General features: G+C 37.9%; 1 protein-coding gene across 1 annotated transcript in view; it reads right to left on the reverse strand.

Annotated features, from left to right (window-relative positions):
* The window catches only part of ITGA8 (integrin, alpha 8), a gene marked incomplete at its 5' end in the record, with an annotated part of 104,283 nt that overhangs the window by 59,798 nt on the left and 28,333 nt on the right, over positions 1–16,152 (reverse strand). The window contains 4 exons of the mRNA XM_010192522.1: positions 1,478–1,585; positions 3,607–3,652; positions 13,565–13,756; positions 15,478–15,683. Coding sequence (XP_010190824.1) covers positions 1,478–1,585; positions 3,607–3,652; positions 13,565–13,756; positions 15,478–15,683 — 552 coding nt within the window. The remainder of the gene's footprint in view (positions 1–1,477; positions 1,586–3,606; positions 3,653–13,564; positions 13,757–15,477; positions 15,684–16,152) is intronic.

The raw sequence follows: 16,152 nt of genomic DNA on the forward strand, positions 1-16,152 counted from the left end.
AGGAATGTGGGTTCTTTTTAAACAGAGATGTTTTTATTTATTTCTCTTGTGCAGAAAAAAGTCTTTTTCAGTACACTGTCAGTAAATGTTATGAAAAAACTGAGAAAACTTCAAAACTGAACTTCTGAAAAAACAATTTGGATCAATGAATATGCTTCAACCCAAAGTCAATATTGTAAACTCTCTACTACATCAACTATTAAAACAGAAGGTGCTTGAACAAAAAAAGTTGGACGAATCTTGATCTGGATCCTATTCCAGAAAGGCCAAAGGTTTTTAAAGTTCTGGGACTGCGTAGTTCTACTGAGTGCGTTCTACACTGCTCTATTGATGGGCTGTTTTCTACCCTGGAATGTGGGCTGTTTGCTGGAACGTTATGATAAATATGAGAAGTCCCATAAAGTGTGAAAATCTCCTGAAAGCTCCATCCCAAATTTTCACAGTCAGCAGATTTAGGAACTTCCCGAGTCACAAATTGCATCAAACACATTGAAAGCCCACACATTTAGTGGTTTAAGCGTATCAGAGCTCAGTTCCTTTATGACTCCTAAATAAACTGCTTCTGGTCATGATAATTCTTTATGGTTCATATTTACCCATTTCTTCTAAAAACATTTTCTGACTCTTACATTTGAGATTATGTTTAAAACTCATCCCATATAAAGAATGTCTCCAGTGTGGGGAATCCGTCTGACCACCTGTGGTTTAAAAGCAGTGCAAAATTTCTGCAGTTACCTTATCTTCTGGAGTCTTCCTTTACACCTGGATATTCTTTTCATCCAGCCCACTTCCTGGCAGGCTTTCTGCCTCTAAAGTGTTTAAATAAACTGATACGACTATTTTTTATGTCTTAGAAATCTGTTCCTCACAGTCTCTCTGGCAGTACTTACTGGTATTTTATATTCAACTTGATTGTGTTTATGCTCTGTTTTGTTTTTAGTTGCCTCATTTGTTATTATTTCCACTTCTAAATAGTATCTTATGTATTTGTAACAGCCTCTTTTATCAACTGTTTCTGGGGTCCTTTCTCAGTGATTTTTCTTCTAGTGCAGTAATGTGCCTTTACAAGGTATTATGCACTATAAGATAGCCTCCAACTGTACTGCAAGCATTTTATATTTGTAACTGATCTTAAATTGTTTTACTTACCTTCAAGATTTTGAAAGTACTTTTTCTTTTCAAAGTTAAATCCTACTATGGTAAAGGGTTTGTCTTTCAAAGATATATTCAACATTGCTCTGGATCATACACTAAAAAAAGAAGACAACTCAGCGTATCAAAAAGGCTCAACTTTTAGCTACTTCATTTTGAGATTCTGTGAAGTACTGGAAGATATAGAGGGGTTTTTTGTTGTGCTCATAGCATGTTTGAATATTTTCTTTTGAATATGTTCAACAAAAAGCTGCAAGAAAAGTTAGGAATAGGAAGTCAATTGAGAAAGAGGATGAGGATGGTTTATGTCTAATTGTGAACTTACCAGGCCACCAAAAGCTGTGAGACAGGGAGCTGACAAGTTTTATTGTCTGGATTCACAATCATGGGGTTCAGAATGAGCTGAGCATTCACTGTCACAACAGGTCTGGCCCTGGGGGACAGAAATAAGGTTCACTGCATGTGGAAAGAGCACATTAGTACCTAAGTTGCAGCAGAGAAAACACTTAACTGAGATGGCCATAAAGAAGCTGGAAATGTAGGGTTACTTAGGAGAAAACACTTCTATAATGCTACTCTTACCCAAAAGAAGGTTTGGGTTTTTTTTTATCAGAAACTGTGATACCTCTTACTATGACATTTTGAAAGTTCTTCACAAAAAAATCACAAGTTAACAGAATCACTGAAACAGTATCCTCTAGTTAGCAATAGGTGTGTCCTGGGACTGAGGCACATCAGACACATTTCATCACATTGGGTTTTCACAGAGGGACAGCATCTGCCTTTTCAGATTTACAGCAGTCTTTTGGTCATTATTTTATACTGTCAGATTTGTTTTATACTGTCTCCATGAACAGTAACATACTACACTTGCTATCTCTGTTTAAGATTCTTAAAAACTGACCATAATTTGGTTAAAGTAGAAGTTGATCTAGAATATCTTGAGCCAATAATAAAATAAACTCTGTGTGACATGTCTTGAGACAATTGACTTTGGAAACCAGGAGTAATAATCACAAAATTCTGCTGAGTATGTGAACATACAGTTGTGGTGATGGGAACCATCCCTCTGAATAATAATCTGTAATGAGAATCTATAACTGAGGGCAATTTAGAAGACAAATGAAAACAAGAAAGGGTCTTAATTGTATTTTTTTTAAGACAGCAGTACTATTTTACGGTAACTTACACAATTCTGGCAAAACCAACTTATTACAAAATTACTTTCCTCTTCTTTTAATCCACAGCTGAGCTTTTATGATTACTACTCTATATTACTTCAGGAAAGCATTAAAAAATGAAATTACTTTCTTCGTTTTTGTGCAACAGTGAAACCTTTCTTTTTCTACCAAATTTCGGTTAATAAAATTCTGTTTCACCAATATGACAAGTTGCAGGAAAAGGAAAGATTGAGGGTCCCCTGCTATTCGCTTTCTTATATTAAATATAACACATTTCTTATTGCTATCTAAAATACACACTAGATCTAATTCTCCAATGTTTCACATCTTGTGCAGTCATTCATGCCACTGCAAAGTGACGCATTGTGAAGTGTCTGCATAATTCTTAAACAGGGCAGTAGGAAAATGAGGTCTACTCACTGCACCTACACTGTTAGCTAAAATGAGCTAAGATTGCTGTTTTACAAAATTCTTATGCTTTGACTAAAATTCAGTTGGGAAGCAGAGCACGCCTCCTCTGTCAGATACTGCTGGGAACAGAGACAAGAAGAAGCCAGATAGGAATCAAGAAATATGAACACATTGTTGCAGCAATGGATGGTGAATATTTAAATGCAAGGAACTGTTGGAGGGCAGCAGCAGATTTTTGTTTATGTATTTGGTAGCTTAAATTTATACCTCTAATCAAGCAGCACATTCAGTGAAAATCCATAGTCAGCAACAACTTTGTGATTTGTAAAATGAGATCTTGTGCATTTTCTTCTAAACTGAAGCTAAAAGCAGCAGTCTTTATTTTCAAGAAATAGTTCACATCTTACTGTACATGACCCCTGAAGAATCAGAGTCACTTGAAAATTTCTTACTAGTACCATTCCTCCGGAAAGAAATTAATTTTCAATGTTATGCCTTTTAAATTTTTCCCTGACGAGCTGTAACAAGAACATTTTGTTTGTATAAGAATGTGTGTGACATTGCTTTAAAGGCAGAAAAGACACTATTTTCTCTTCTGGTGTTATTTAAAATTAACTGAGGATTCAAACATTCCAGAAGAAGTTTCTTGAGCTAAGACTAAGCATGGAAATTTTCACTGAAAATTACAAGTTTTGAACATGAGAGAAAAGCACTTGTCTCTCGCAAGATGCTTAATTTATCATCTGTAATGAGAAGCTTTTACACACTGCACCAGGGAAACACAGGTATGTGATTTTTTTTAAAATTTTTTTAACTCTCACCAAAGCTGTAAAATAAAAAATCCATGGTATTTACAACATACCTGTAAACAACTGCTTTTCCAGCTCCAAATGCACCTACAATTAAATCTGGAAAAACAAAACAGCTTCAGAAGAACTATATAGAAGCACCTCATATGTTTGGTTTTTTTCCCAGTCTATATTAGATTATTTACATTAAAAAAGCAGTAACATAAACCAATTGTGGTAATTCCTTTCTAAGTATTTTTTTTCAACAGTGTGCCTGAAAGAAAACATTACACATTGTCAGAGATGGGACCATAAATGTCTTGGTTGTATCCAGTAAGTTCTAGGTCACCCATGCCAATCTTGCTTCTCTCCAACTTGCATTAAAGGGGGAAAAGGATGCCATTAAACCCTATACATTTTATTCTAAACTATTAATTGTCCATTACACAAATTGATGCAAACCACTTTGCCATCACTCATACAGGTCATGTTGAAAATTTATGGTGTTTCTTCCTGACAATCCTTCCCATCAGTATTTTGTTCATTAATTTAAGCATTAATCTCTGTGTACATAAATACAATGCACAGGTGAGACAATGGCTGATCTCATAGTTTCAAAGGTTTTCAGCACTGTAGCAGCATGTGCTAAAGCTTTACAATAGCTTTTACAATGGCTTTATACATCTAAAGCCATCTTTTTTCCTATCAGTTACCATTTGGAACGGATGGAGTCAACAACACACTGAGCCTTGGGCACATCTTAGTTACTGGGCACTGGCTTGGTTTGAGAATCTACTGGCTCAAATATTTCCTCCTTTTGTCTGGAGTCCCCACACAGGACTCCCTGGAAAGACACAGCCTGGCTTGCTGGACCACTCAGGCCTACTGGACAAAAGCTGGAGCCAAGAAGAGGAGGAAGGATCAACTTTCCTGCTGCCTCTGGCTGGAGCACAGTTCAAGAAAAGGAAAGAGCTTTGTTTCATTTTCCAGCACCCCAGTGTCCATCTGGGCACCCCTTCCACTCCATGGTTGTTATCATACAATTTGATTTACATATGTCCAATTCAGTAGACCAAGTCTTACAACCAACCTTGCAGCGGTACAGACTGGCAACCTAAATTGATCTCAATGAGTTACTAAACCAGTAATCAGGGTTGTAAACAAACCCTTACTTGCTGCTTCCACAGTTTGAGCTCTGGTCTGCTTAAAAAGCCCTGAAATCATCGAGCATGATGCAGAAACAAAGTTTTAATGCTAATCAGCTGGGTGAGTTTGGGCCAGGTCTGGCAGCATGTTTTCCAGCACTCTTGTCTGCCTTTTCAGATGGTCAGGTTTTCACAAGTCTAAACAACCACTCCACATGGGCAACAGCCTGTCCTACAATGCATTCCACTAAATAATGTCCTAATAGGAGCAGGCACGGACAGTTTATGGGTCTGATCCTTTTCTTGTACAACATTTACATTTTTCTACTTCCATTGGCCTTAGAGAATACGCTTCAGGGTCAGAAACGCTTTAAATAGCAGAAGAGAATCAGTGTTGTTTCTATTTCCTTTTTGGAACATTTATGAGTCTTTCATTAGCAGCTTTTATAGACAACTTGCACACAGTACCAAAACCTAAAGATATTTTCCTTTTAAATAAACAACTGATTGAGACATAGGCATCACCATAAAGGCACATGGCAGAACTTTTCCTGGCAGCTGCCTGATAGCAGCACCCACAGTAAACCCAGAATACTTCATATTATGTTGGTTTTTGGGGGGTTTGTTTGTTGTTTGTTTGGGGTTTTTTGGTGCATTTGTTGTGGGGGCTTTTTGTGTTGTGTTTTGTTGGTTTTTTTTTTAAGGAAACATTATGTTATGAACAGAAAGTGAAAGACAAGAAGGAAGGGGTCTCCATTCTGTTGTTCCCAGCTGGATGCTCTTTATGAATTCTGCAACAGACTTAACTTAGGATATGTACTGTTTCATACTAGACTTGACAACTCAAAAGGTTTCAGTACAGGGCTATGTTATGACAGAGGCAAAACAGGTATGTATCTAAGACCTCTGTAGATCCTGGTCTTGTGATGATTTTATAATCTGAACTTTCATTGAAAAACAAAGCACTCCAACCTTCGTGAGCACAAGGGAAAGCCTGAACACACAACTTGAGTAAGCTTAATAAAATGCAGCATGTTTGAATACGAAGATAAAAAGAATGAGTTTGTCAGATACAGTTAACCTCACTAGTACAAGTGAACTCTTAATTTCAGTATCTACAGCTGTGCAGACTTAGGTCCCCACTATCGTGGCATCCCCATTTTAATATTAAAGGGGATTTTGTATATCTGCTTCATAGTTAGGTCCTGGTTTTTCTGGAAGAGAGCCCAGCTTATTCGAAGACAGAACCCAGCTTATTTGAAGACAGAGGCTAATGGGTCTAGAGGAGCAATGATAGCCCCTAGCCACCCAAATGTCCTTCTGCATTGCCACCTCAGCCAGGTTTGGAGGCGTAGCAAAAAAAGATGAGGACATTCAATCATGGCACCATCACAGAGGCCCTTATTGAGCATATTCTAAGAGCAGCCAGGACCGTGCTAATTCTGCTCTTGTTTGGAAGCTCTTACTTTTCCCCTGACATTTTCTTTGCTCTCTGGTCTAAGGCACGCTTATTCTTGATACCAAGAGCTTGAATGAGAAACAACTCATCAGGAAAAGTGGATTTAAGAATGAATAGGAAAACAGTAAAACATATTTATATCCATTAGTGATATCTACGAACTAATGTAAGGACCAAGTAATTATATATTCAAGCAGAGCATTCTCTGGAAGAACCATTAGGGATTTTGCTTTGCTTCCACTCGCTCTGTTACAGAGCCGTAGTTTTATTCTTTCTTTCACTGCCTTGTGAGCTGCAACTCCTATACCCATCATTGTAAAAAACTCATTTTTGACATTGATATGAATCCATGAGATTTGAATACACATCAAATCAGAGCACTTCTATAAGCGGAAGTTTTAAATTTGTTTTATGTTCTACAGAATAAAAATTACTAATCATTTATGTGAACAGAATGCATGAGATGTCTCAATTATCTAAATTTGAGCAACTTGCCCCTCCTAAAAATAGAGAGAAGTTGTCTTTATTCATTGCTTGTTAACATTATGCATGCAATGTTATTGATGCAAAGGTCACTAGCTTAAAAAGTAAGGATTTAATAAGCAAGTTTAACTACTTTTAGCCCATCCAAAAAAAGCATGAAGAAAAGTGTTTGAAAACCTTTGCTCCTTTGCATTAATGTAGGTTTTTTCCAAGCCCAGATTAAAATGCGTATAAATACAGAGAGAAAGAGACAGAAGTATCAGAATCACAAAAATCTCCTTCTTTTAAGATAGTTCACGTTTTCAGGAGGATGAGGGACCTCACAGATTTAAGTCAACAGCCATTTTGCCTATGTCATCTCATTGAGAAGATCCTTTATCAGCTGCTACCTTTCAGAGAATCAAAAATCTGTAAAGAGGGGCTGGTGCCAGCAGTTGCATTCTTCCTCTGCTGCAGTGGAATAAATGAGCTGTGAGGTCACAACAAAACCCCAAAAACTAAGAAAACAAGCACAGAGTGACTCTGAAGGAATTTTCAACTTGCATTTCAACACAGCTTGAGGGTTGTCTGCACTAAAATCCCAACTGGTGGAGTTCACAGAGCTTAATCCTAAAACAAGTGTCTGTGGCATGTACTTAACTGAAGTCAAGGGGCAAAGGGCAAAGTTAAAAAATCCTAATGCTTATTTCAAATTTTACTTTGCTCTAAAGGGAAGGCTTGCAAGATGTCTGGTGGAGAAAATCAGTTTTGTGATTCAAATTATCATAAAAGGTTAAGGAAGGAGTATTCACAGGTGGCATTGAAAGGCACACTGGATTTTGTAAGCTGGGCTGTTTACCTGCAGCTTGTGTCATGTGACTGCGCCAGACCTTGAACACCATGTGTTAAAGGGCAGAAACCTGCCATGATGCTGACTGAGCCTTCAGCCAACTGGAGGAAGTAGGAAGATCAACAAAATCCCACCTCCAATCTTAACACAACATATTGATTCATTAACTTCAGCCAATTCTTTGATCCCTTGGTATTTTTAAAGGACATCTCCATCCCCTGTGAGAGAGGCAGCCCCAGGGAGTCCGGGCAGGGAGGAACATGCAGCACACCCAGCACCCTACACGTGGTTAGAGACTGTTCAGCAATCCCAAGAGAAACTGCTGAGGCATGGGATCTCATCTGGCTTCACGGGGGACAGTGGCCCAGAACAATAGCCAATGAACAGCTACATAATTGGTACACCTTTCACTTCTGAGGAGCCCAAAACCAAAATAATACATAGTTGAGTCACCTCCACACTGCAACTCTACCAGGATACAGGCAGGAAAGTGTTGACTTTATGGACTCAGAATGATTTGCTGACAGCTTTGAACATCACTTTGTGCAGTCTGTCACTTTACTTGCAAAACATAAACAGGGACTGGAAAAAAATTAGAATCCTAAGTACAAGTGCTAAAGGAAATTTCATAAAAGAGAATGAGAAAACTGCATAACTGGAAAATCTGTTGAAAAATCTTTGTGACTTTTTTGGGTTTTATGTCCCTCAGTGAATCAGGTGCCAAGGCGGCCATGATCAGATTTCTATTAGTTTTCTAGGACTTCAGAGAGCACTACACTCCTAAACTTCAGTAGGAAAGGTCCAGAATAAAATTTATTTTAAATGGTATTACTTCAGGCTTGACCATAATAAAGGACACAGGACTGTCCAGTTCAGCCAACTTTACTCAAGAATTTTAGTTAAATACTACAAACAGCCACCACTCAAAACACAGTCACTTTCTTCCAGTCCTATCATTCTCAACTGCCCTGAACCTTTTCTGTTTTTCAACCATTCTCACAGCATGTCTGTTAAGGGTAACACCTAAGGCTAATTGATTTAAATGCTCCCCTTTTGTCTGAATTAGCCCCTTTCATAATGTTATTATTAATTACTATTATATCACAAACAAATCCAAAAGAGGGCAGTTAATGTTCTATCATTTCAATAAATCCCTACTTACTGGGATTGATTGCTTTGTTCTTATATTCCATTGCGCACAATATTGTGATTTCATTAAATAACTCAAAAGAATTTTAGAAAAGCATACCTTTTAAATTACACAGATAATAATTTTGCTATGAAATTAACATATTTTGGGAGATTTTTGGTTTATCACTACATTTTTGATCGCTTATTCATGTGAAAACATAATTAGCTGGTGGAAACATTTCAGCTTTTCTGCATGTGCTGGCAGAACCCACACCCTTGTTCTGGCTCCCATGCTCAGCAGTCCTCTCTTATCAGAGCAGATGCAGCTTCTCACTGATTTAATTTGTTTGTCTTCCACAAATCTCCTGGACCAACTTCATAATTTAATCATCACTAGATTACAATTTGTGGTATTGCTGGCACAATGCCTACCGTTCTCAAAAAAAAAATTATGAATGCTGAAGAACCCTCGCCCCTCAAAAAGAAACTTGAGGATTTTTTCCTGCTGTTTGAGTTAATGTACTTAGCAAATGGAGCTGTTCAATACTCCTATTTTAATATGATTAGACTGGATGACTGAAGTTCTCAGGAAATTTTGTCTTATTATCACAGTTGTTTCCTTCGTAAAATATTTCTAGAGTAATTTGTTTATATTAACTACATGCTATCTTAAGATAATAACTGAGACCAAAATAACAAGGCGTGAAGATGCCTTTATACATTTCCCTGTGCTGACTAAGGCTTGACTAAAAAGAATAAAAGAATGGGCCAACAGTTGTGTTTGTACAAAAGTGGGATACCTTGAAGAAGAAGCTTCAGTGGCACTGACTTCAGGGTGACTCTCTTAAGTTAATAAGGAAGATTTACACAAGCACCTAAACAGGCAGGGAGCAGAAACAATAGTGCATAATTTATTTGAGCAATTAACTAATTAACTAATCAACAGTCTTTGAGTAGTGAATTTATCTAAAGCACTGCTCTGAATCTACCCACACTGTTAAAAGAAACAGGTTAAATCATCCTGGTTCAAAAACACATTTGAAGAAACCACAGTCTGCTGGAGGATATGCCACAAGAAGAAAGCAAGTTTAATGAGTTGACTAAGTTATTCATTATAAACTACTTGCTCTGCTATAATTAACCATCAAGTGACTCAATATATGCTGAAATGTGAGGATGGGAACCTTACAGCCTCCAAATGCCTGAGGCCTGCACAGAGAAATGAAACAGCTGGAAGTACGGCACCATCACCTACATAATCACACACTCCGAGCACTCACTCAGGACCAGCTTTGAATGACCAGAAGCCAAAAGAAACAAACTTCTTTCCCATTAAACAGATTTATGAACCTCTTTTGTTTCTACGAATATTAAACTCTGCTAATAGAAAAAGACAAATAAAATTATAAATAAAATAAACTACAATTTGAAATACATGCCTAAGCTGAGGCTTCATTCACTGCTCCAGGCCTTGATGACACAAATTAAAGGTCAGGACAGAGCAAAAAGTTTGCGAAGCGGTGTGGAAGCTGTACTGAAAGGTATCATTACATTGCTCAGATGTCTCAGCATAGAAGACAGCCAGGAAGGTTGTGCTGATGCAGCGATTTCAGAATATCTTGGACAAACCTTGAAGAGCTGCTGTTACAGAGAATCCCATGGCTATACAAACTGTGTTATGGGGCTCACTAGTACAACCTCAGATACAGCACAGTGCTGCTTTGCCATTTTCTAACCTCCACACTGAAAGTGCAGCACAGAATCTTGCACATAATTCCTTCCAACTGCCACTGTATTTCCACTTAAACTGATGAAAAAAGCCCATCTTTTACATTTTTACACTCAATTCACTGCTCCTTTATTTCTTTAAACCCCTCTATTTTTTCGCATGACTCTCAATTCAGACTAACTGTATTAAGTCAGTATTTACTATAGCAGCATAAGTGAGATCGGATCCTCTCCTCTGAATATGACTTTTAAATATGAATTTTCAGAAAACTGTGAAATGGATAATCTCCTGAAAGATGTTACAATAATGTTGATGTCAGTGAATTAGTGCCAGAAAATGTGCTTGTGTGCTGTACTTGCACTGTCTGTGGTGCTATCATTAGAACAGCCCTAAAGCAGTTGCCCCATGCCAATTGTTAGTCTCCAAAAGAGAGCCTGTAGTGACCCCATTTTGGCAAGAAAGTGAGTTTGATACTATGGACAAGGACTGTTCAGAACCAAAGAGCAGCAAATTTAATTTACTAGTGCAGATGTAGCTTAGAAGGATTAATTGGTCTTTTCCTTCATATACTGGGTACTTATACTAGAGAGATACAGAGTATCTCGGGTAACATGGTACAAAGCTTGTCATTGCCACACTTGGAAGACTGGTAAAGCTGCACGTTGGTTGTTCCTCTGAATAGTCACCTCAAAAAGCAGAGAGCTGGCTTGGTACATTCAATCTATCTGACTGATACGCTTTATCTGCCTTCCTCTTTGAGCTCATTTGTCTTCACACAGCACTGGAACTCTAGTCATGGAAGAGCCACTGCTTGGAGAATCTCGCCTTACACTGTGGCAATACATATTTACACCTGCAGCCAGTCATTACAGCTGGCTCTCATTTCCAAGTTTATGGGAACTGAACTTATGTGAGTAAATAGATAATTTGGTTTTATTACTTTTTTCTTTTTTATAAAATGGTTGATTTTATAATATACACAGTAAAAAGCTTAAATGAAAAATTTTGAGATTTTTTTTTCTAATCTTTTACTACCCTCTTTGAATCACAGTCACGACCAGTAGTTTGGGAAGCACTGAATCAAAGGCTAGTTTCCAAGACATTCTGTAGTCAGCAAATAATATGCCTCTCAGCTGACATCTAAAATAAAACTTCCTTCCAAGTTCAGTCCCTCATTTCCTCATTGTATAATGGCTGCCCTTCAGCATTTCCGTCAGGAGGTGAAGAAGAAAAGCTCTTTGACACAAGAAGGATGACTTACTTCATTGCCTAGTGTTCGTCCCGGATTTGCATTTCCTCATGTTATTTCCTTTCTTTTTTTTAACTTTTTCCCAAAGAAAGTAATTCTATTTTTGTGCTAATGCTATGCCATAGTAGTGCTATTTTTACAGCTCTGTTTTGATGCTTCAAGACTTTGTGAATAAAAGAGGTGCCTGACTGACAGTAAGGCTTTCTTCTGTAATTTTCTGACAGATTCTGATACTCTGGACTGCTCATCCAGATATTCAGCTGAAGGATGGAAGGAAAAGCTAGTAACAGTAAATACAGGGTTGTGGGGTTTTTTGCTAAAATAAGTAATTCATGTAATAAAACAAAATCGTCTAACACATAGTGAGCTGATATCACAGGGTGAAATTCTGCAAGTAGGATGCATAGCGGAGCCAACAATCACAAGCAGAATAACTCCAAGAAATCTGAATTGACAACAGCAGTTCCTTAGTACATATTTAGAAAGATCAAGATCCATCATCCAATCTTTTCACATATTAGATTAAAAGATGCTTCATATAAAGTATGCCAATACACTAGTTACACTTTTACTCTTGTGTCTTCCTCATGTGACTCAAAGAAGACCTGAAAGAATCTCTCCCTTCTCTCTATCTTTTCTATCTTAGAAATGTCAGGAATGCAATATCCTGTTTTCTTTGGTTTTGCTGGGTGGCCTTGTGGGTGCTTTAGGAAATGTTTAAATGCTGAAACTTTAATAAAGAGCTCTGTTGTCCAAAAGAACCTCATTAGTCATGGACAATGAAAGACTATTAATAGCAACATCAACAATATACAAACAAAAAAGTCAGAAAAGCCCTTTCTTTTCCCAAATGCTAAAGATCCTCTCACTTCAGTCTTGTGATAGCCTCACTTTATTACTCTGCAGTCAGCTTTTCTGTTTGTAAAACCATAATTTCTATTGTAAACACCCCTACTCACTCTCTTCTGCTTTTGATAAAAGAAACCTTTTTCAAGGTTTTCACAAGCCATCACAAAAAGGTAACAGAGATCCCACTTCTGTCCCTTTAAAAAAAACAGTTTTCACTTTTGGAATAACACAACTTATAAGAACTCTAGACTTGAAATAACCCAGGCTAATAACAGTGACTTCATAGTAAGTTAGGGAAGTAAAGACTATCAGCATTCTACTGTGGATGAACCTTTAGCAGTAACAAAATACGATGATTTACTGCACACCCTTGCTGAGGCTTGTGAATTGTGATAAAAAGAAACAGAACAGATTTGCTTCTAGAGGAGAAAGAGTAAATACAAGCACATATAAAATAACTCCAACCTTCAGACTACTTAGGCTATATGAACATGTCTGTTAAAAAATAAATACCTCCCTGGAGAAACTCAACTAGTGTTACAAACTTGATAAATTTGAATGCATGTCAGGTAAACTAATAAAGAAGAATTAAAGCTAACCTAAAAAGGAAGAGTCCATATAGCAAAATGAAAGCATAAAAGGGATGGAAAGGCCAAAATTAATTATCTGCCTTTAAGCATTCTCTCTGCTTCTTTGTAACGCAGTCAAAGCCATTAAGAATCTATATATAGCTCAGGGTCTCTTTGGACAGCAAAAAACAACTTAGCAACATAACCAAGGCAGTCTCTTCTTCTACAACACAACATGTTTTTAGTTAAAAAAGAATGCCAGGATGAAGGAGACCTTACAAGTTCAATAAGCTGAGAGCATTCAGTTTTTGGAAGTGGGGGGAAAGGGTTAAGCTTTTTTATGGTGAACTTCACATGTTTCATGTTAATGTAACTATTTAAACCCTTTCTTGCCTTTCTGATCATGTCTTTTGACAGGAAAGGGAGCATTTGTTTTGTCTGATTTTAACTCTCAAGAAAGTAAGCTAGGACTATCCAAAAATGTGTGTTCTTTATTCTGACCTCTGCCTTCCAAAAGGAGCAGTTCAGTCATGATGAATTTTCCAGAGAATGGAAGTATGAAATTCCCTTTCTAATGGAAAAATCTTACCTGGGTAATCATTCTTGTCTACATCTGAGTCTCCTCTTAGAGTGAAGCCAAATCCGGAAGGCATGGACTGTGAGGCCCAGGCTCCATTGAGAACCTGGGAAGGGTTAGCATTTAACCCATTACTGTATCCATTGTAAATGAACACTTTCCCTCTTCTGTCTTCTCCTGCAAATGGTGCACCAATAGCAATGTCTGCAGCGCAATAAAAGAATAAAAAGAATGGGCACAATTAAAATAAAGCAAAAATTAATTCTCTGGAGTAAAACAGACATAAATGGCTTCTGCTACATACATGCAATACCTTGAACGTTCTGTACTTCTGTATGGATTCTAGTTTCAGGGCAAATATACATATATGATTGTAGTGTCTTTTCTGTGTAAAACTTTCTTGATGAAAGCTTATAAAATCACCCTATGATTGCATTATGCTAAATAGTTAACCCACACTGGATTCCTCTACCATATTTCCAGGGCATTTAACAAGTTTTCTTAAACCAAGATCTAATGAATGCCTGCTTCTACTTCCATATTTTTAAACAGACACAAATTTCCTTTGATTTCCTCTATCACCTAATTAATAAGGAACAGTTGTTCAATACAATTTATTTTCCTTTTCCAAATAAAATATTCAACATAGACAAAAAAGCCCACAACCCTCAAACATCCAGTGCTTTAGCATGCAAAAGAGAACAATGGAATATTATGTTTTCACCTATATCAAGCCAACATCTTATTGAGAAATGGGAATAGTACCAAGGCAGTAATTTAACAGAAGGCCTGGGGAATTATGCAATTAAGCACCGCAATCCTTAAAAAAATGAGGTGCCGTATCCAAGAAGTGGAACTCACAAAGTTCTTGGTTCCTATGCAGGGGATGTGGAGAGAATCACGTGTAGCACTAGCTGGGCTAGCCAACAGGAAACACTAGGAGGATATGCATCTACAGCTCTCATTTTTAGGTCCTGATCTAGGAGCTGGTGCTGAACTCCTTTATTGAACTTCAGCACCTGGAATTTGTACCTTCACTCTAAAGGCAGGAGCGCACCAAAGCTCTATGACTGGTATGTTCAGTCATGAAGCAGAAGACTTTGGCTCTAGATCCTTCTTAGCCTTCTCTATATGGTGAGAGAGAAAAGTAGGAATGTCCTCTCCCTGCCCTACCAGAATGGTGGAGAACAGGGATACCCACGTTCCCTGCCCACAGAAGCTGAGGGCATCTGCTACTGCTCACGGGTAGAAAACAGGAAGTCTCCACCATGGGCCCAGCTGGGCTCAATTCCATGGTGGGATTCCAGGACAAGCCAGTGAGGGCATTCTCAGCAGTCACAATCCAGTGTCTTCTACCCACAGCACGGTATTCGGATTTTGTGCACCAAGAACCCGAGTACAATCCTATGGTTCCTGACATGACTTATCCTTTGCACAGGAGTCACACATTGGTGACATTGCCCTGCAGTGAAAAACAGCCCTCAAGTTAAGGAGGAGCTAAGTCCATTGATTTTTCCTTAGTGGGACAACTATCTTTAAGGCTACTGTGCAAAATACTGCCTCCAGGAAAAGCTCCTTGGGGTATTAGATGCAGAGATGCCTGCTTCGCAGATCCCTAACATCCTGGAAATAGAAAGAAATGCATGCAGGGAAAACCAGGGTGATACTGACCATGTAGTCATAAAAAAGAGATAATAATTTTATTCAAATGAACATGCTAATATTTAGTAAAAGATAGCGCTATAGTCAATATGACTGCCCTCCTACATGTAAGCTTTTCATAGTTTGACCCTCAATATCAATTCCATTAGGATTTGTTCCATGCTAAAAAGCCTTTTTCAGCCACTGCACAGACATTTAATATTCATTGCTTAGCCATTTTTAACTTCAATGTTATATAGACATATATATTACATACAAATTACCATTATATCCATCTTGATTGAGATCTCCAAGGTGCGTGATTGCACTGCCAAATCTGCCGAACACTTCAGTGCCTGTCAGAACTTGGGCATCTTGGAAGAGGAAAGCACCTTCTTGCAGGTATAGATAAACTTGCCCAACCTCTTTGGGATTGCTCTCAAATTCTCGTTCCATAAAAAGAGGGGCACCAACTAAGATATCATCTAAACTGGAACAGTCAAACCAAAATCAGTGTCACTGAGAGACTGAGTGTAATCAACACAGTTCATACATTTGTTAGAAAGGAAGCTGACAATTATCACAGAGTCATTGAGGAAAGAAGGCACTTCCAGAGTTCTACTCCAAACTCTTGGTCAAAGCACGGTCACCAAGGGAAGGCTGCCCAGGGCTGTGCTCACTCCAGTTTTGAATATCTCCATGGATGGCAACTCTATAACCTCTCTGGGCAACTGCTTCCAGTGTTTGATCACCCTCACAGCAAAAACATTTCTTTCTAGGTTTAAATTAAATTTACTGCACTTCAATTTATGCCCACTGAAAAGCTGTACTTCGCAGTTAATAATCCAGAAGTCAGGAACTTAACTTAGAGGGGATCCGTGTTACTAGAACAAATTCTGTACATCTATCCTGATAACACTGCTAATGAGAGACAAATATTTGTATAAAATCTAGTTTCT

Source organism: Mesitornis unicolor, unplaced genomic scaffold (assembly GCF_000695765.1).
Source record: "Mesitornis unicolor isolate BGI_N332 unplaced genomic scaffold, ASM69576v1 scaffold29549, whole genome shotgun sequence".
NCBI classification, from domain to species: domain Eukaryota; kingdom Metazoa; phylum Chordata; class Aves; order Mesitornithiformes; family Mesitornithidae; genus Mesitornis; species Mesitornis unicolor.